At 41.1% G+C, this 21,446-nt stretch overlaps 1 protein-coding gene across 1 annotated transcript; it reads left to right on the forward strand.

Moving 5' to 3' along the window:
• Positions 1-5,471: 5,471 nt before the first annotated feature.
• Positions 5,472-8,342, forward strand: LOC149841741 (uncharacterized). The gene has a single exon (XM_089998679.1). The coding sequence runs from the start codon at positions 5,638-5,640 to the stop codon at positions 8,086-8,088; it is 2,451 nt and encodes an 816-aa protein (XP_089854805.1). The 5' UTR covers positions 5,472-5,637; the 3' UTR covers positions 8,089-8,342.
• Positions 8,343-21,446: the final 13,104 nt, after the last annotated feature.

Genomic DNA, 21,446 nt, shown 5'->3' on the forward strand with positions numbered 1-21,446 from the left:
CGACTGTTAAATCAGGCGGTTAAACGTAACAATTGAAACATTAGGCGCCTATTTGCAAATAGCTGATTAGTTAGGCACCTTTCTGCAAAACTAATATAATTATTCTCTGCCCACACTTGTCCTTCTTGGACAGGGGAATCAATGCCATCGGCAATTGAGTAAAAAGTTTGACCCTTGTCAGGTTTTATTACACTATTAAACTCAAACGCCACAAGCACGACAAGGCGTCGCTTGCCCTCATGTCTATAAATGATAACTCAAGCATAAAAGAATAGGGCTCATATCATATGGAACACCCCCCCCCCCCCCCAGGTTCATCACCACCGTTCATCTCAAAAGATCAACCGTCCGAAGGCCAAGAGTCCAATGCACCCATACTTTTGGGGTACAACAGAAGAACCTAATGCCATTACCGAGACTTGAGAGTTGAGAAAATTAAGAGCCACTGATAAAGAAGTTCACATTCTTTCTATTTATTTTAAGCTCTACAAACTAGACACCCACTAAACCAAGGAAAACCCAAGAAGCATAATCTAACACTTAATCTAAACCCATCCATACAATCAACGAGACCAAGATGGTACCCTTTATTCATACACTATAATTAAAGACATCAAGCATACACCTCCCTCTCTCTCTCTAAAAGTATCAGAGAGAACATGTCATCTCTCTCTAAGTTCAAGGGCACTTGGGTTTCCCTGCACGGCTCTTCTTGTCCCTATAGCAAGGGCATTGGTCCTTGTTGCCGTAGGTGCCAGAGGGAACGCACCTGCACCCTGCGCAGCAAAGCCCACAGTACTTCATGCAGCGATCCTTCACTGCAGCCTTTGCGCACCTCATCCTACACAACTTGCCACACATGCCTGAGCCACAACCGTAAAAGCAAAAATATTTATAAGAAGAAAACCATTAAAACACTCACGCCCCAGCAACCAACAATACACCCACAAAACAGATGTGTCTAAATTGATGAATAAGTATAGAAAGTGAGTACGAACCATCGACCATTGATGATTGCAGAGAAGAAACAGCTAAACAGAATAGAACAAGCAGAAAGATGGCAACAGCAGAAGTCCTCATCTTTCAATGGGTTTGGTACGAAAAAAAGAGATGGGATGCGGGCAATGAAGAACTAGGCAAAGAAAAAAGGAAGATAACAACTTCACGCTTAACTCCAAAGGTGGGTGGGGGAAGTCTGAGCAAGAGGGCTATTTATAGAAAGATGGTCAGTGTGCAATGTGCTGGCCACCGCCAATTGACAGACCCCAAGAAATGAGGTTTGCATTGCGCGCCAACCCTGGAGAGCGAGCGAGAGCGAGAGTTTATACTGCATTTAAAAAAAAACAAGAGTTGGAAGGGGCCGATTACTCTCTCTCTCTCTCTCTCTCTCTCTCTCTCTCTCTCTCTCTCTATATATATATATATATATATATATATATATATATATATATATATATTGTATAATCCGCATTTTTTTAGAAAGGCAAGCTGGGGTTAGGCAACGTCCCACAGCTCCTATCAACCACGGGAGCCCTTTGTTAATCGGCATTTGATGTAATATGATCAGTCTCTTAGTCTCTATACATATACATGTATACAACAAATATATATATATATATATATATATAAGAAAATAAAAACCTACAAAATGGGTACCGTGCCAAATGAAACATAGTACTTCTTTTACAAAATGTCGAAATTTTGATCGTACAAATGTGAACTATATACTCGTTTTCATAAAAATTTACTTTTTTTAAGTGTTTGACAGGGGTTTGGGGATTGGATGGTCAAGACTCTAGAGGGGTCCTAAATGGTGTCACGTGAAGGCATCCATGGTAATGGCAAGCAGGAGGGTAGAAGCTTCGCGTCTTGTCCTTTTGCTAGAAGTGGTTCGGATCTCCAGGCTTGGCCAGCCGTGTGTCAGTGCCAAATTGAGAAAACTGCAGCAGGCTGTATCTCGGAGGTATTACGAGGGGATGTGGTGATGTTTCCCCTTTACTGCAAAGGCTGTATCAGTACTGCAAAGTTCTAAGAAAGGAGTACCATGCTTGCATATGTAATATCTTTTGCATACGCATGCCCTCTGCTAAAAAAAGCCATGTCTATATATTGAGGAAAGCTTTATGAGCCATTAACAACTTTTAAGATAGGGACCCTTCAGGAGATCTTAAGACTTTAGAGACATATTTATCTGCCCAATATCATAAGTTTAATTTTTTTAATAAAACTGGTTCATTTAAGATAAGCTACTTTGCAAAGGGCTGCCAGTGAAATACTTAAATGGAGAAAATGAAGGCGCATAATAAGAAGATAAAAACTTTGGAAATGACCCCTTCTACTTTCACATTGAGTTGGTCAGCACAGGTATCTTTTTCTCTTGTTCTTTTACATTGTTAAGCAGCAAATATTAGAAAATGAAAAAAGTGAACTTGTCATGCTTATTTAACTTTACTTTTAATAGGATACCTTGTAAAAGGGGGTAAGCCTTATATTATCACCCTTTCAGAGTAGGGAATCTCACACAACTTATGCCACACAAACACACACCCTACATGATGCGGGTACCCTTTCACACTTAGCATCCCTACCCTTTCTCCTTTCACTCTCATACCAACCTCCCCCCTACACACTACAGAGATGACAAGGCAAACGCAAACCAAATAAGCCCATGTTATTTCTACTTTTCTTTTTTTTTACAATGATTCTGCATTCTTTGATCACCACCTATTTGACAGTCACAACTTGAGTTAAAGCTAGCAACTTTTCCCTGTTCACCAAACTTCTGGTTATATCATTTATGAGTTTTCATCTGGTACACCCAGCTTCAGCCTCACAGCAAAAGACGTGTACCTATGAGTTTCAAACTTGTGACATCCCGTCGACTCCATGCTGTTCACAAGTAGCCTCTACCAAATGAGCGGATCCCTTGTAGGCATGCTATTCATCTTTAATATAACCAAAAATTTGTGATACTCAATATGGCAACGGTCTCTTTTTGCTTTTTTCCCCATCTCTAGCTTGCAAGCAATGTGTATCACTTCATCAAAGAACAGGAACCTTTCTTGTGCACCAATCTTTTCTGACCCACTTTGGCCAACCTGATTCACCTATCTAATAGTGAACCCAAGGTGCAACTTCCTTAAGCACAAGCTGTAAGCATTGAACTTGGTACCCAGTTGCCCACATGAAGCCAACGAGTTTGGTGCATTTCACTCATCTTGTGAACACTGGCAATAAAATCCAAGACAGTATACAGATTTCACTTTCCATGCTTATTCTAGCTATCTTCAGTTTTCAACAAAAACTCTTCTATTTCTGTTTCCAACTACAACCTAAAACAAAGTCAGCCAGTATTGACTGACTGATGTTTTCTCCCATTGGTTAATTCCACATTTTTTAACAAGATGTCTTGTTTACTACATTCTAAAACGTGATTAACCCGCATAGATTGACTTCTGTTTTTCCTGAACAGGCTTAGTCGGTTCCACATATTAAATTACCCTATGGAATTCTTCGTCCAAACATGGCTCAGAAAGCTTTTCCTCTGAGCATTTGATAAACTTCCTAATTAAAAAGTTTGAGCTGAAGATTCAGCTTTAATGACTTACTAGACATGGCTTCTAACTAATCTTTTTAGTACCCACAGAGCTTTACACCTTCGGGACTGCGACTGTAGGTATGGCAGGTTAAGACTAACGTGATCAGGTCTTCGGTCCCAAATGCAGTAATTAACTTGTTTCAACTCATTAAAAAGCTTTATTCAGTTTATTACAAGCGCATTATGTTAAACAATCTGACATTGAGCAAGGGTTGTTCTACTCAGCTTGACCAGCATGAGCTTTGGGTATGCCCATAATAACACATGTTAGGGGTGGGCTTATCTGCTTATCTGGTAGGGGCGACTTGTGAACAGGGATGGCAGTGGACCCGGGCGAGGGACAAGGTCTCCACCCCCGCCCCGTTTCAAAATCCGAACCTCCATCCCTGCCTCCATCTCCTCACGGGGATGGATTTTAACCTCCACCCCGCCTCCATTCCCGGTCCAAATGGGGGCGGGGCGGGGCTCCGTTTTTCCTTAGTCTATAGTCATCCCTTAAAGGATTCAGGATGGGGCGGGGTGGGGTTAGGCGGGGATTGGGACGGGAACGGGGATGGGGCGGGGAAAAGCGTAAGTCCATCCCCGCACGGAGATAGATTTTAACCTTCATCCCGCTTTTGTCCCCGTTTCATGCCCTTCATCCCCGTTCCAAATGGGGCGAGGTGAGGGCCCGTTGTCCCCCGTCCACTGCCATCCCTACTTGTGAATGTCACCAAATTAACGGGACCCGCCAACCCGCTTCTTAGCCGAGTTAGGGTTTAGCTTAAACAGGTTCGTGTCGTAAACGGGTCGATCAGCCTAACCCGTTTATTAAACGGGTCGTGTTCGTGTTAGGGGTATGCCAACCCGTTTAATAAACAGGTTAGGCGGGCGGGTCAACCCGTTTACACGAACCCGTCAACCCGAGTCCTGCCAAATACACGAACATGAATCCTACTATGGTAATCGGGTCCCATCACCAAGACCGGTAGGTTCCTGAGCGAGATTCTGGCCGATGACAGCCCCGCCGGAACCCTAATCCCCCACTCGAAGCTGACAACGGCGTGCTTCCTCACCGAAAAGGCGCTCCTCGTGCGGATCTCGACACCAGAGAATAGGCGATCAAGCCGGTCTCGCAGAACCCTAGCCGAAAACGATCGGCCGATCCTCCACCGTCGTTCTCCTCCAAGAGATTGTTTACCTCCAAACCCTCGCCCGTCTTCCAGTCAAAGAAGGCGTCAGGATCATCGGAGAATTCGATCAGCGGCGATCTGGCCGTCTTCTTGATGGAGAAATCGTTGGGCCGGGAGTTGAACTGGACAAAGAACTTGGGGTCGCGACCGCCGCGGAGGAGGTCGAACTCGGTGCTCATGGAGAGCAGAGAGGCAGCGGTGGAGCTGAAGGGGCCGATGCCGGTCTTGACGACGAGGCAGAAGGCGTTGGAGGGGTCGTTGGGGCGGTACGAGAGGCGGACAGAGGGACCAACGTCGAAGGTGTTTGCGAGGCTCATGCAGAGCTCGACAGCGGAATCTTCGGCCGAGACCCATTTATTAAACGGGTTAACCGTGTCGAGTTACTCGTTTAATAAATGGGTCGTGTTCGTGTTTGCCACATCCGACCCGTTTAATAAACGGGTCTTGTTCGTGTTGAGGTATGCTGACCGGCCGACCCGACCAGCCAACCCGCCGACCCGATTGCCACCCCTATCACAAGTTGTTCAACTTGTCACAAGGTCAGAGCTAGGTGTACTTAATGTACGGTTAATAATGGTTTTTTTCCCTCGATTTTTTTAAAAATAATAATTCACAGTGATCCAGAAAGCCGGCTCATAGCCGTTTAAAAAAAAAACTGCAATATCTCTTCCTCACCTCCTGGATGAAAGGTTCAAAGAAGAGAGATAACGTCTACCAACTCCCCGCACCACTCACTCCTCTCAACGTGTGTGTGCTTGTGCGTGTGGGCGCGCACGAGAGAGAGAGAGTGAGAGTGTGTGCCTTCTCCTGTGCAACACTCAAGTCTCTTGTGGGTAACACTGAATCCTGCCTCTCCTTCATTCCTCCATGGGAGCAGAACTCCTCCATCTCCGCCCTCTCTTCCCCACACAACCGTCGCCACGCTTCCACCCACCACCACTAGCACCATCACCACCACCACCACAACCACCCAATTCCGTCCCTATGGACTCTCTTCTCCATAATCTCTTCCATCTCTCTCTGTCTTCTTCTCACCATTCTCCTCCCCTCCCATCGGAAATGCCCAAAAAGTTCTGCGACGAATCGAGCCCAGCTGCATCGATCCAGCAACAGGATTTTTTGGGTGTCGTCGAGAGGAGCTATCTCTCCTTGAAAGGTAAATCCATTCTCAAATCCTTAATCGAACACCATGGTGTTGACTTGCATGGTTTTTTATCTTCTGCTAAGGATGAGATTCTTGGGGAGGATTTAGTTGGGGTGTTGAAATTCTTGGAAAGTTCTGGGAATTGGGGTCTGGCGTTGAGTATTTTTGAGTGGGTCGTCGATCGGAAGGATACCCATTTGAGCAAACATTCGATTGAATCGATAATTAGGATTTTGGGAAAAGAATCCCAACATTCTGTTGCTTGCAAGCTACTCGATAGAGTTCCTTTAGAGGATTACGCATTGGATGCCCATTCTTACACTTGTGCAATTCATTCATACGGTCGAATTGGTAAATTTGAGCATGCAATTCGTCTCTTCGAATCGATGAAAAAAGAGGGTGTTGACCCAACTCTGGTCACATACAATGTGGTTCTTGATCTTTATGGTAGAATTGGGCGTTCTTGGAATCAAATTTTGGGTCTTCTGGATGAAATGAGAAGTAAAGGCTTGCGCTTCGATGAGTTCACTTGCATTACTGTTGTATCTGCTTGTAGTAGGCAAGGTTTGTGCGAAGAGGCCATCGAGTTCTTTGAAGGACTGAAATTGGAGGGATACAGTCCTGGTCGGGTTGCTCACAATGCTTTGCTGAATGCATATGGAAGGACTGGGAGGTACTCTGATGCACTGAATGTGTTGAGAGAAATGGAAGGCAACAATTGCCCTCCAGATATTGTGACATACAATGAGCTGATTCAAGCATATGCAAGAGCGGGGTTTTATGATGAAGGTGTTGCCATGATTGGTACCATGATGAACAAGGGAGTTATGCCTAATGTCATAACATATACAACTCTTATCAGTGCATATGGTAAGGCTGGTAAAGAAGATAAGGCTTTGGAACTCTTTATTCAGATGAAAAAATCAGGGTGCCCGCCTAATGTGTGTACATACAACACCATCATTGGAATGCTTGGAAAGAAGTCCAGATTGAAAGGGATGATGGAGATTTTCTATGAGATGAAGTCAAGAGGATGTCCCCCCAACAGAGTGACTTGGAACACGATGCTAGCAATGTGTGGCAGTAAAGGTAGGCACAACTATGTCAACCAAGTGTTGGAAGAGATGAAGCTTTGTGGGTTCGATCCTGATCGTGATACTTTCAATACATTGATTAGTGCATATGGACGATGTGGAATGGGAGGATACGCTAACAAGATGTACAATGACATGATCAGTGCTGGCTTTACTCCTAATCTATCAACTTGCAATTCTCTTTTGAATGTGTTAGCAAGGAAGGGAGATTGGAAGGCAGCAGAATCTGTCATGAAGGATGTGAAGCTGAAGGGGTTCAAGCCTAACGAGACATCTTTCTCTTTGATGTTACAAGCTTATGCAAGAGGAGGAAATGTTGAAGGGATTCACATAATTGAAGCAGAACTGTACAATGGCAGAATTTTTTCCAGTTGGGTTCTATTGCGAACCCTAATTCTTGTTAATTTCAAATGCAAAAAGCTGAATGGTATGGAGAAAGCATTCGAGGAGCTCATAAGAAATGGGTACCAACCTGATTTGGTCATCTATAACTCCATGATTTCAGTATATGCAAGGCACAATATGTTCGATCGTTCCCATGACATGCTGAATATGATTCATCATAGTGGCCTGGAACCTGATCTCATGACATATAATATCTTGATGGACATGTATGCAAGAAGAGGTGACTGTTGGAAAGCAGAAGAGGTCCTCAGAGGACTGAAAAACTCCCAATATAAACCTGATCTTGTCTCTTACAACACTGTAATCAAAGCATTTTCCAAGCAAGGCCTCATGCAGGAGGCCTGCAGTCTCCTCTCAAAGATGACAAATGTGGGGATATCTCCCTGCATAATCACCTATAATACTTTTGTTAGTGGATACTCAAGGCTTGGCATGTTTACAGAGGCAACCAATGTGATTGAGTATATGATCAAGGAAAACTGCAGACCTAACGAACTAACCTATAACATGGTTGTTGACAATTATTGTAGATCAAATAAGTATGGAGAAGCAATTGATTTCATTTCAAAGATTAGGGAAATGGATCACATTTTTTATGATGAATTGTTAAGAAAACTGACTATGAGAATACATGAGAAGACAAGATCAGTCTTTGATGAAAAGAAGGCAGCCTAATGCTGGCGTCTTCACTAAAGGTATTAGGTGGTTTTCATGGCCATTCTGTTAAAGGATGTAATCCCACAGGTTAGCACCTCAAATTTTATGAGGTTGAATGACATGTTTACTGTTGGATAAGATGCATGTATCTTAGATAAAAAAAAGCTTCCATATGTAGCTGGAAGCTCTATTATTTGTATATCCTGTTAAGCTGTTGTGTAATGAGTTGAAGTGATTCTTTTAATGATAAAGGTGCTTATATGAGACCACAATTTAATGTTTATACCCTTTAACATTGTTCTGAGTTGGGCGTAGAGGGTAATAACTTTTTTTTGCGACCTGCTTATATGCCAAATGGTCACATTCCATTTTGATATTTTTTGCTATAAATAATGTAAATGGCCCTCTGACCTCTGTTCAAGTTAAATTTTCTAGATAAGGCCTCATTACAGGAATGGATCTAGCTGTCAACTCAAGAGGACCATGGGAAATACATTGCACAACTCTTACTATATATTAAGAAATAATACAACAATGTTTGCAACGGATAGATGTTTGGCTAATTGCACGGTGTCATTACCCAGGCACTTAATAAACTACCATGCAGATGCCCACATTTATGCAAAACCATGAGCATATACACCTGACAATTATGCAACAAAATTACATTACAAAGACAATATGTTCCCAATAATAACATCCCATCACACACAACCCAGGGAACAAACTGGACGAGCAGGTGAACTAGAAAGTTTTAATGAATAACTGGCTGGTACACCAATTTCTCTAGCACTTTTTTGCCCTGGTGCTGGTGACACAGCCACTGAAATCCAGCACCCGTCGCTCTGATAGGAAGGGCTGCAAACAAACATAAAAAAAATAAGAAGCATGAAAATTCAGTTTGATTAGAGATATGCAAATCTTGTAATTGGCATGAGGAAAAATTGAACCCAGTTCCCCTGGTTTCTACAGCTCCGCATTTACAAATTATCCAGAAAGAAATGCAAAATGAGATGACAACTCCAGTCAATGCGTCATTCCGCTATCCCTCACAATTATTCTAGAATGACATAATATCCTCAGGCCTATGCAAATGGTCCAAGCTATCCAACAGATTGAAATCATAGCAGAATTCTGAAAAACAGTGTTTTATTTCTGGAAGTGCTTCCAATTACCAAAATTTCAGTAACATTTCTTGCATGTTGCATTTTTTACAATTTTAGCTGTTCAGGTAATAGAAGTAGTTAGAAATGTAAAGAAATAGGACGGAGAGGGGTTAGGGTTAGAAGAGACTCACCACAAAGGCGAGAACTTATGTTCTATTCAATGCACATCGTGAATGAGAGCAACTTACAATAAAGGGGTCGACCTGTTAATGTATATATAATGTAACATACATATGTTTATATGTATGTCCATACATGTAAAAAAAATTTGAGGCTTAACTTTTAAATTGCTAAATACTCCTTTAAAAAGATGTGGGGATGCCGTTCGAACTTCAACCATCCTTCGCCAAAGGAAAGCTAAAGCCGGAGCATGCCTTTTGATTCCGTAGTGCAACTCACACAGTGGATGATGTAAATAAACAAAAAAAAACGTATAAGTATCTACTTCAAACTAATAAAATTAACTCAATAAATAAATTAAATAAATAAAAGGAGGGAAAGGGAAACAAACTTACCTTTTTCGGACCCGGGATCCATTTTAAGCTTTTGAGTTTTTTTCGTCTATTTGACGACACTTTCACCGAAAAGTGAGGGTTTTTTGCAATTGTTTCGGCAAAACCTCCGCGCAAGTAAGGAAGATTGAAGAGACGGGTGTCGGTGGTCTTGCGTTCATTCTTCTCAGTGCCACCGTTCAGACGCATTCTCTTCTCTCCTTGATCATAGGGGTGGGCTCTATTTATAGGCATTAAAACATGAGGTTAATTGGGAGGAGTCCTTCTCGTGAGAAAGTTTATTTGGGGAAAATATTCTTTCAGAATCGTGCAAAAGTGGTTGAAAATGAGGCAAATGTATTTCATTTGCTTGAACTGATTGGAAAACTAAACTGGTTTGTTCGTTCAAAGATGAACGGCTAAACACGTTTGGTTGTTCTCTGGAGACAAGAAAAGCAATGGGGAGGTGAGAGGCGGATGATCTCAGAAGCACCCCTGCGGTCTCTTTTATAACGAGAGATTGTTAGGAATTTTACAAATCGGGTTCCCCTAAGTTTTGAAAGTTTTCAAAATGGTGGTCTCTTTACAAAAGGCTTTTCTCAAAAGGGGTTTTAACTACGAAAATGCTTTCAAAAAGAGGGTTAAGCCATTTTTTTGAATTTTCTCTTTTTTCCTTTTTTTCTTTTCTTTGTGTTTTGAAAGAAAACTCTAAAAATGTGAGGGAAAAACAAGGGATGAGTTTTTGAAACATTTTTGTAGAATATTTGTTTTTAAAACTTGAAGTTTTTCACAAAGAAGTTTTTTTTGAAAATATAGGGTTTAAACTTCAGGAATTTTCAAAAAACGGATCTGGATCCGGAGTTTTGAGAGAATATTGATTTTGGATCCTAAATTGAGACTGGATTCAGATAAAATATCTGAGAAAATACAAATAGTTGATTTTTTTTAAATTTTTAGAAAAGTGGAAGATCCGGGTTCAGAATTGGATCCTAAAATCCGATTTGGATATGAAATTGGATCAGATGTGAAATTTGAATTTGGATTCCAGTGAATCCGAGAAATAAATGGAATTTTTATCAGAAATCGACCCAATTATTCAGAAGATCGAGGCCAGGGGTAAAAAGAGAATTTTTTATTTTTTTGGAAAATTTGGAGTGTTCACATAGTCCCATGAAAAAAATATGTATCGAAAGAGAAATCTCTAAATTGCCCCAATGACTTGTATGATCTTGTTAGCAATTTTGCGCCTCCGTTTCATGGGGCACTACCTGCAAGCAATATATAGATTCTCCGGTCTGGTTGACACGCCGCCTTCACCTCGCAACAATTTCTCCTAGACAACTGTTTCCTACCTTCCTAGTTCAATTATGTTAACCTTGAAACCAGCCTATAAAAAACATAAAAAACTAACAAATTCGCAATTTGTTTTCAGCAGAATCCATCATTTTGATAACCCAATGCATCAAGACTAGCCCAAGAACAGGAACAAAATGCATTCAGATGAGATATCACAATAAGAGATTCATATAAACAGGCCCACATTCATTCTACAGGAAACCGACAATACCGAAATCACAAAACCCTCTTGATGGCAACAATTTTGCGACAAAAACTCGTTCAGGTGAACAAAATTATACAGATCAATATGTGGGGCAAGCGAAATAACAATTTCACCACCTTCGATTTCCTTTCACCTCGTTCCTGATGCAAATTTGTGGTCCGATCCCCACAATGCAGATCGATCTAAGCAAAACATGCTCACCCACCATTGAATCTCCGGAAAGAGAGACCTTAAAGCAGAGCTCTCCGGAAAGAGAAAGAGAGAGAGAGACCTTAAAGCAGAGCTCTCCGGAAAGAGAGAAGGCGGCGATTGAATCTCCGGAAGGAGCGTCGCCGAGGGGATGAGGCAGGCGGAGAGAAGAAGAAGGGAAAGGCGGTGGGAGTAGCGTTTCTCCATCTTGATGTTGTTGTTTTTTTCAAGATCTCTAACGTCTTTTGCCCCCTTTTTCTCACTTTTCAAAATGAACCTTGCCTTCTTTCGTCATTGTTCGGATCGAGAACCGGGCAGGAAAGGGTAATCGTATCGGAGAAGGTTCTCGATGTGGGTTATCCGATAATGACCAAAGTTACGAACTGTAAATTATATTTCCCATATGAAGCTAAATAGTGCACATAAACGGGTCGGGTATGCGACCCATCAGGGTGTACAGGAATCCGCCCAAATAACAAATTGTTGGGTTCGGGTTTGGGTTCGAGTTTTCTCTGATCATGAAAATGAAATTTCATATCCAGATCTGTATAATTTCAGAAATTTAGTTTTACTTAAAAATACCTGTAAAAACTTTAGATCTGATTGGATACCCAGCAAAAAAGCCAGGTGGTCGGGTTCCCGGCAAAATGCAAACCCGGTGTACATACTGCTCAAGCTGGGTTCGAGTCGACCTGAATATTATTTGGTTCAGCATTTTTGTGCCCATACCCTAAAATTCAAGTCCGAGTCTGGTCATGTACCTGATACAAACCCGACCCATTGACAGCCCTAGAAGGCTAGAACCACATCACATAAACAGGTGGTATGTCAGTGGATTGGATCGACTCCATTTAGTTGGACTTGGTAAGGCAAAACAATAGCCACTGATATCCAAATCCGATTACCCTTCGACCTTACTCCTTTTCAGGTACGGGCCTATCAAGCTTGGATTAGGTCATGGCAGACCTGAATATGAGCGGACCCAAACCCGAGCTGACTCGTCAACTAAATGACCCAAACCTGGACCTAGTCTGTACTCAAACTCGTTTCAAGTAATATTTCTTTCATCTTTAAAATTGGGCATGCTTTAAAATGGTGATTTTTATAAGCTTTTAAATTTACAAGCATTTATAACGCAGTTTGTTAATTTAGAACCTTAAGTTAAGAGTTTTGAACACCCATAAAGTTCGACCAAAAACCGAACCCGGAACCCCTTCACCGCTGATCGCACGTGCAATTAGCGGCGCAAGGCCTCTTTGATATTTGAGGCCACCACCTAAGACCTCAAGTGAAAAAAAAATATAACACTTATATTTCACGTCCAATGAAACAACATGCATGTGCCTCATGCTGATGGCTTCCAACGGAGGAAATATGAGCCTCCAATGAAATATGCCTACGGCCTCAACTTCTCTTGAGCCGCCCTTGACTGCCGCTAAAAGTAACTTTCCGCAACGGCTGCTGAATGATTGCGTGTCCGATGCTGTTCGACCTTACTCCTTTTCAAAGACAAGACAATTAAATAAAAGTTATGCTTGAAAATCTTAGGGTGCATTTACTTGATTCAGATCTCAAATCCAAAGTGATCTAAAATCTATGTATTAGAGATCCTAATATACAGATCTCTGCAGGTTTAACTTGAAAAGTCGATTTTTTTTTAAAAAAAGGGACACAAGTTCTTTTAACCAATTAATATTTAAAAATGTTTCGGTTGAAATATTAAAAAAAAAAAAACAATGGCTGTATGAATCGGTGTCTGAATCATCGTGTCAGTTTGTGGCACCACGGATGCATGGTCAAAATGGCGTATCCCTGTAACATAGTCTTTGGCCCTGCTGCCTTGGAGAAATATTTAGCATTTGATTTTTTTAGAGAAAAAATGAAGAACATGGATCTGAATCATTCAGCTGTAGCATTTGATTTCTTTAGATAAAAAATGAAGAACATGGATCTGAATCATTCAGCTGTAGCATTTGATTTTTTTAGAGAAAAAATGAAGAACATGGATCTGAATCATTCAGCTGTAGCATTTGATTTCTTTAGATAAAAAATGAAGAACATGGATCTGAATCATTCAGCTGTAGCATTTGATTTCTTTAGATAAAAAATGAAGAACATGGATCTGTATCAATCAATCATACATAGCATTTGATTTCATCTAAAATGAAGGGCATGCATGGGAGCTGAATCAATCATCCATACCAGTTCGACTTCAAGACGGTTGGTTTATTGCCCTTCAGCACTTATACATAGAAAGTCATGGATGTCAGGCTATAATAATATATGTACTAGTGTTGTGTAAATGATTTGAAATATATAATGGTCTTGCTACATGGTTAGCATTTATGACAGTATTAGTATAATCAGTCTTGGAATGTGAAGCAAGAGCAAGTGGGTTTAAGGGCTTGAATGGGAACCATCTCACATGCTTGGATGTGGAAGGGACATGAAACAAACGCACTGTGCAGGAAAACGGGCAGCCCCCCCGCCCGCTTGTTGATTTGGTTCTAGGAGAGGTTCCTCATTTTCAAGATATTATAGCTTTACACACATGCGGTCAAGCTTGACCAGGGATGTGTGTGTGTTGGGGGGCGGGGTGGGGGTTTGAGGTGCAATATGGATTGCACAAGTATTTATGCATTAAGCACCCAATTACCCTCCATGTTGGGGAGGAATGGCAATGGACCGGGGCGGGGCAAGGCTGAGATCGAGACGGGGGAAAGCGTAAGTTCATCCCTGCATCGGTTTTGATTTTAACCTTTATCCCCACCTCCATTCTGGTTTCATGTCCTTCGTCCTCGGACCAAACGGGGCAAGGAGGGATGGACTCCATTTCCCCCCGGTCCACTACCATCCCTACCTGATGGAGGGCAATCAGGTGCTTAATCAATGCATAAATTTTGTGCTATGTGATTGCACCCAATCCCAATTCCCGGGCCGGGTAACCAGAAAAATCATCTCTCTTATGTTCATTGTCCTCTTTTTTTTTTTAAGGCAAGCTGGGGTTACCAGTTATACAACTATACCATTGGGTTTTGAACTTGCAACTTCCCAATACAAGGTGACGTGCACCAGCTGACAACCGGGACCCCCGTTGGGAATGCCTAGTAATTCCTTGAAGGATTCATGTTACCAATTCTTTTGAAATCTCTATCTTGTTTAGGACATTAATGACTAAAATAAAGAATATGGTTCGGTATAAAGTAAATAGTTTAAAAAATAAGCAAAAGTTTTGAAAGTTCTGGCTAAGGAATCCAAAGCAAAGCAAATGGATGAATTGGTGGGGTAGATTCTTTGTGGAATTTGGCATTTTCTCCAAAAAAAAATTCTGCCAAAGAACAAAACTGTCTTTGAAAATACTCGATTATTTGGAAAGCACCATGACACTTTAAGTTTCTTTCTAACGTCCACTTCCCAAACAAGCTACTAATTTCCTCATTTTTCTTTTCCTCGATCTATCTTAAATTGTAACGAGTCCATTTTTAGATACATGTATGGACACGCAAATTGTTATAAATGGAGTTGTCATCTGCTAGCATTAAAGAATTCAAGCATCCAATTCACCACCAGGTTTGATTTCCATAGCTCATGAAATCTATTGTTTGGTGCAATGACAAAATGTTTGGGCTGCTGGTGAAAGATCGCGAGTTCAAGTCCTGAAAGAGGTCATTTCTTGTGAAAGGCATAAGGTTAGGACACTCTGACCTGCTCTCCCCAGCACCCTGGAATACTAGACCAAACTCGATGCTGCCATTAGCTCCTTAAGGCTAGGGCTGCAAAACCAGATGAACCGGTCATGTCTCGACTCATATTTGGTTCATAAAGAGCTCATTCAAACTCATGAAATATTCTCAGCAAGCCAAACATAAACAACCACAGTTTGCTTTGGTTTGGCTCATATAGATTCGCTAATCAATAATAAATATATTTTACATGTATTTTATATCATAGATTATAGATGGTGGGAGTGTTTGGCTTGAAAGCAATAACTTTAGAGTTTAATTCTATTGTTTACAAGTTTGAAACGATTATTTATTTTTGTAAATAAGTCAGTTGGAGCTTGTCTCAATAGATTTAGGGTTCAAATTCTATTATTTTCAATACTGAAATTGTCACGGGCCTATTTCCTTCAATAGGCCAGCACGACGGGACGGTCTTTACCGAAATATTCTTTTTTTTTTTTGTAAATGAACTAGGTCGTAGTCGACTCGTTTAACTCAGGCTTTTTCATGCACTCAAGCTCAGCTCTGCTCTATACAAGAAACTGATAGAGAAGACCCGGCTTCCATCTGGTGTGAAGAAACCAAATGATTCAAGGCTTATCGTCAGCCAATATCCATCCACGAAGATAAAACTGACCACCAAGCAAATGCCCACATTCTAAGGAAAAGAAGATATGGTTGGTGGAATCAAGGAACTGACTAAGTAGAACATCCTGAATTGTGACCCTTATTAGCAAAAAATTGTGGCCTGACGATTGGGGATCTGATGATCTGGGAAAGATCTTTCCCTTGAAATTGTAATCTCATATATGTTAAGGGAACCTCACTCTCACGTGAATGATAAGAGAGTGAGATCGTGGAGTAGGCATTCAGCCGAACCACATAAAAAGGGTTTTACTTTGTTAATTGTGTTCTTTCTTTTTTGGCCTCCTTATCGTGTTCTAGCATATCTGCACTGTGACTCTTTTAGTCTATGAAAAGGTTGATTATCCTCTCACGTGGTATCAAAGCCTACGGCGTCTCCGGCAAATTTATCAGGTAGTTTATCCCAAATAAGGCCATACAATGGAATGCCTTTTCGTATTTAGTCTCCATTAAACTCGATCGAAATAACTACTTCTTGTGGAGGTTGCAGATCCGGTGTGTCATGTACTTGCAGGACCTGATAAAGTTCATGGATGGGTCGTCCCAAGCTCCAGCCCAGTTTGTTGTTTCTAACTTGTCTCAAACAACAACAACAACTACGCCTTCATCCCAAAACAATTGGGGTCGGCGATATGAACCAAAAAAGAAAATCATTTTGGGTCTTCCACATGAATCCTTCTCCTCCAATCATTTCTATCCAATGCCATGTCTTCGGTGAGGTTCAAAACATTCATATCCTTTCCTATCACCTTCATCCATGTCTTCCTAGGCCTACCCCGACCTCTTTTAACTAATATATTTTCCCATTTTTCCATCCTTCTAATTGGAGCATCATTAGGCCTTCGCCGAATATGTCCAAACCATCGTAAACGATTCTCTCTCATCTTATTTTCAATGGGTGCAACGCCTACCTTCTTACGTATCTCCTCGTTCCGAATCTTATCTTTTATTGTATTTCCACACATCCATCTCAGCATACACATCTCAGCTACACTCATTTTTTGAATATGATGTCTCTTGGCAGCCCAACATTCTGTACCATATAGTAAAGTGGGCCTAATAGTCGTCCTATAAAACTTTTCCTTCAACCGCAATGGCATTCTACGATCGCACAACACTCCAGTTGCACTTTTCCATTTCATCCACCCAACCTTTATCCTATAATTTACATCTTCATCAATTTTCCATACTTTTGAATGATAGATCCCAAATATTTGAAACAATCATCCGCCGGTATTTCTTGCTCACCAAGCATCACTACACTCCCATCACTACTTCGTTGCTTACTAAACCGACATTCCATGTATTCTGTCTTACTCTTACTCAACTGAAAACCTCTTGCTTCCAATGTCTGTCTCCATAATTCTAACTTAGCATTAACCCCAGCTCTAGACTCATCAATCAAAACAATATCATCAGCAAACAATATACACCACGACACATTTTCTTGAATTGATCTCGTAAGCTCATCCATCACTATAGCAAATAGGAAAGGGCTTAAAGCAGATCCTTGATGTTACTCAACCGTTATAGGAAAATTGGTTGTTACCCCTCCACAAGTGCAGACATTGGTTACTACTCCTTCATACATATCTTTAGTTATACTAATGTACTTAAGAGAAACACCTTTCTTCATCATTGTCTACCAGAGAACGTCCCTAGGTACTCTATCATATGCCCTCTTCAAATCAATAAAAACCATATGCAAATCTTTGTTCCTCTTTCTATTTCTCTCAATAAGTTGTCTAAGAAGATGTATAGCTCAAATCAGTTCGCCCTAAGCTGGATAAGACAAATATATGTGAATTTGTTCTGTCCTGAATCATTCACGTACCTACTACTTAGAGGCATGAATTGGCTCTTGAATGGTCATATGCTTCGCACTCAAGATTGTAAATATTGCAACTCAAGTTAGACTTGCAAACCATTAAGAAAAATGACAAATTTATGGTCGATTTCTTGAATAAGATCAAATTTTTGGTTGATTCGTTATGTCGTTGATGATGAAGTTTTTGAAGATGATCTTGTTAGCTATACTCTCAATGATTTATCTTTCGAGTACGAGAGTTTTGTAACCACTGTCACTACTATATGATGATGCTTCTTTCGAATTTTATTAATATTTATGAAATGTTGCTGAACCAAGAAAGAAAAGAGGCTTAAATTCTTAGCGCCTAAGCCACTTGTTAATTATCAGAATTGTGATACAGCCTTCTTCACTCAAAGAGGAAGAGGTCGTGGCACTTTTTACTGTGGTCTAGGTTGTTGGGGATAAAATAGAAATTTGAACACAAAAACCAAAATTTTTATCAGAATGACAGCATGACAAATCCAATGATTCTAACCATGGTGAGTCATAAGTTATTTGTCAATTTTGCCAAAGGAAAAATCATACCACCCAGCAATGCTATGACATTTTCAAGAGTGGCAATGGCTCTAAACAACATAACATATTCAAACTGGTATCTCTATAATAGAGTGTCACATCATATGACACCTAACAAAGAAGAATATAATGGCACAAATGGGATTATTGTGGTAAATGAAAACAATCTTCCTATATCAAGCATTGATAGGTTCCATGTGAATGGCACTTGCACGTGGATTAGACGATCCTAAGAGGTAGAGGAAGCTCATTGGAATTCAAACCCTAATAAAACAAATCAAAGAAAAGCAACTATAATCAAATTAACTATAAAAAGCCTTAATTAAACAAAAATTGATTCAAATCTCTAGTAAATAAACTATAATTAAATCAAAGAAAAGCTCTAATCAAATTAAATATCAAACGCTATAATTAAAGATATTTGATTTAAATCTCTAATCAAAGAAAAAAGCCTTAATCAAATAAAAAAACCCTTAATCAAGCTAAATAAAAATACTCAAAGCTCTAATAAAAAAATCTTATTCAAAGTCCCAATCAAAGCCCTAATTAGAAAAAAAAAAAAAGAAGGAGATAAAGAGAGAGAGGAAGGGAAAGAAAGAAGCAGAGGAGAGAGAGGAACTAGGGTGCCATCGTCAGCTTTTCACCTGACCTCTCGCTGCCCGACTGCTGCACAAGGGTGTGAGAGAGAGGGTCAGACATTTCTTTTTTCTTTTTAATCTTTGTTTCCCTCCATCCCCATTCTCAGAGTAATGGGGGTAGAACGGTAACACGCATCTACCACGTCCACAATTTGATTGGCACGACATCCAACACAACATGATCAAACTAGCAATGTCTGTGGCGTGGGGCGGGGCGGGGCGGGGCGGGGGACAAGGTCTCCACCCCCGCCCCGCCTCAAGATTAGAACCTCCATCCCCGACGGGGATGGATTTTAACCTCCACCACCGCCTTCATCCCCGTTTCATGTCCTCCATCCCCGGTTCAAACGGGGATGAGGATGAGGCGGGGCGGGGATGAGGGGGGAAAAGTGGCAGGGACGGGGCGGGGCGGGGATGAGGCAGAGATTGTGGCGGGGAGGGGATGAGGGAGGGAAAAGTGGCAGGGACGGGGCGGGGCGGGAATGAGGCAGAGATTGTGGCGGGGAAAAGGGTACGTCCATCCCCGCCTCCATCCCCGAACGGGGATGGATTTTAACCTTTGTCCCCGCCTCCATCCCCGGTCCAAACGGGGTGAGGCGGGGCGGGCCCCCACTTCCCCCGGGTCCACTGCCGTCCCTAGATCAAACATGCCCTGATGGGTCAAACTCTCGACCAATTGACAACCTTACGGATAGGGTACAACCCTACGATAGCCAATTATACAAGAAAATCTCCATTAAAGATTTAATGGGGCCTAAAATTGCACAACGTAATTGGAGCCTCCACCCTTTTTTTTCACCTTTTTTTTTTACTAAGCCAAGGAACCCTCTCCAAAAGATCATTACACACATTGTGAGGAGGTCAGTAAAACCCTTGTTCTCCCCTCTGACCACCGGGCGTACAACTAGCTTGGACTTTGTGGCAAGGGACGCTCCCCACGCTTTTCGAACCATCAACATCCCCAATATCAAGCGATAAACCGTGGCTCAACTTCTCATTTTGAAGGGATTTCGGCGAGTAGTTACAAAATTACGTTCACCTCTCTCTCATATTAACTGTTTTATATTCAGTTTGGATCTAGGTAACCCAAATCCCACACAATGGTCAAACATTGGATTTGGATCATAAACACGTCTTATTGGCTATGTAACATTATCACCTCGGGTCAGATATAAATTATTTGGATTTGGAGTCATATTGGGACAAAAGTTCCATATATCAAATCCATATCTAGGTTGAATATCAATCAGATATTTTTTTTACCAAATCTAATTGAATGGATCCATTCAATTGGATCAAATGGATCTAAATTGTTTGGATTCTTAATAATAGGGTCTAAAATGGATTGGATTTGGTCAAATCTTTGGTCCAAACCTAAGACTTTGTTTCATATATCGATTAAGATATATGATTGGATTCAGATCTCATCCAATTCATTTATAGCTTGTAGATGTAAGTTTTTTGCAAGTTTTTTTTTGCCATTATTATTAGGAAGCTTGAGGTTGATACTTGATGGGCAGTGTAAAATTATTTACCAAACAAGACTAAGGAATCAAGTGGACTAGTAAACCGGATTGCTTAATGTAATTACAAGTGCTTCCAAACAATCAAGAAAATGTATATTTCCATTCAAGTACACTTCCCTTGAATTCCAGTATTTATATTTCCCCCTAGCTCCCATCGAATCCCACCAAATGTCTCCTCCCAAACACAGCCTTCATTGCTTTGTATCAAGAGAAATATGGAATTGGGTAATTGAAGTGGGAATTGGCAATGTTCGACCCTTAAATCATCCAGTATGGTAGCATACCCTTTTCAATGTGAAGTCAATGGCAATTCCCAACCCAAAAGTGTACTCGATAGTCCATTTCTACCCTGCAAATGGTACTTCTTTGTTCTGATGGGAGTTCCCAAACAGAGAACCAAATGAGATCCATATTTTGTCCCATACATCTCAGCCCTTTCAGATCTGAAATCATATTCTTGAAATTAAAATCTTGTTTATTTAGAAAATGGCGGGGCCCACAGTCCGTCTATGAAGTTAGCAATGACTTGATGAAGTGTACCTCTAACAAAGCAACACCTATAATAAATTGCTGCTACTATTATTGCTAGAGCCATCTGTTAACATTAAGTCTCCCCACTTATGACCAAATAGAAAGATACAAAAGAAAGAGGACAGACCCATAAAGTAATCCACCAACCTAAGGATCAAGTGGGAAAGGGAAAATTAAGTTGAAGAGTCAACACCATTCCATGTGAAAGTGAGATAACCCTCCTAGTTACTTGAAAAGTCCTTTCTTATTTTAATTTAGGGCCCTCCCCCGCCCTCCGGGAGGGCCCCGCCCCTCCTCGCCTCATTTGGACCGAGGATGGAGGACATGAAACGGGGATGGAGGTTAAAATCAAAACTCATGTGGGATGGAGGTAAGGATGGACTTACACTTTCCCCCGCCTCATCCCGATCTCCGCCTTGCCCCACCTCGGCTTGTCCCAAATCCTTCTTTAGAGATGACAATGGATCGAAGAAAAATGGGGCCCAGCCCTGCCTTGACCCATTTGAACGGGTAATAGAAGA

The sequence above is a fragment of the Nuphar pumila genome, chromosome 3, assembly GCF_984573655.1.
Source record: "Nuphar pumila chromosome 3, dmNupPumi1.hap1.1, whole genome shotgun sequence".
Taxonomy (NCBI): Eukaryota; Viridiplantae; Streptophyta; class Magnoliopsida; order Nymphaeales; family Nymphaeaceae; genus Nuphar; species Nuphar pumila.

Excerpts from the sequence above, each read along its gene's own strand:
- LOC149841741 (XM_089998679.1), top strand. The coding sequence starts at position 5,638 with ATGGGAGCAGAACTCCTCCATCTCCGCCCTCTCTTCCCCACACAACCG.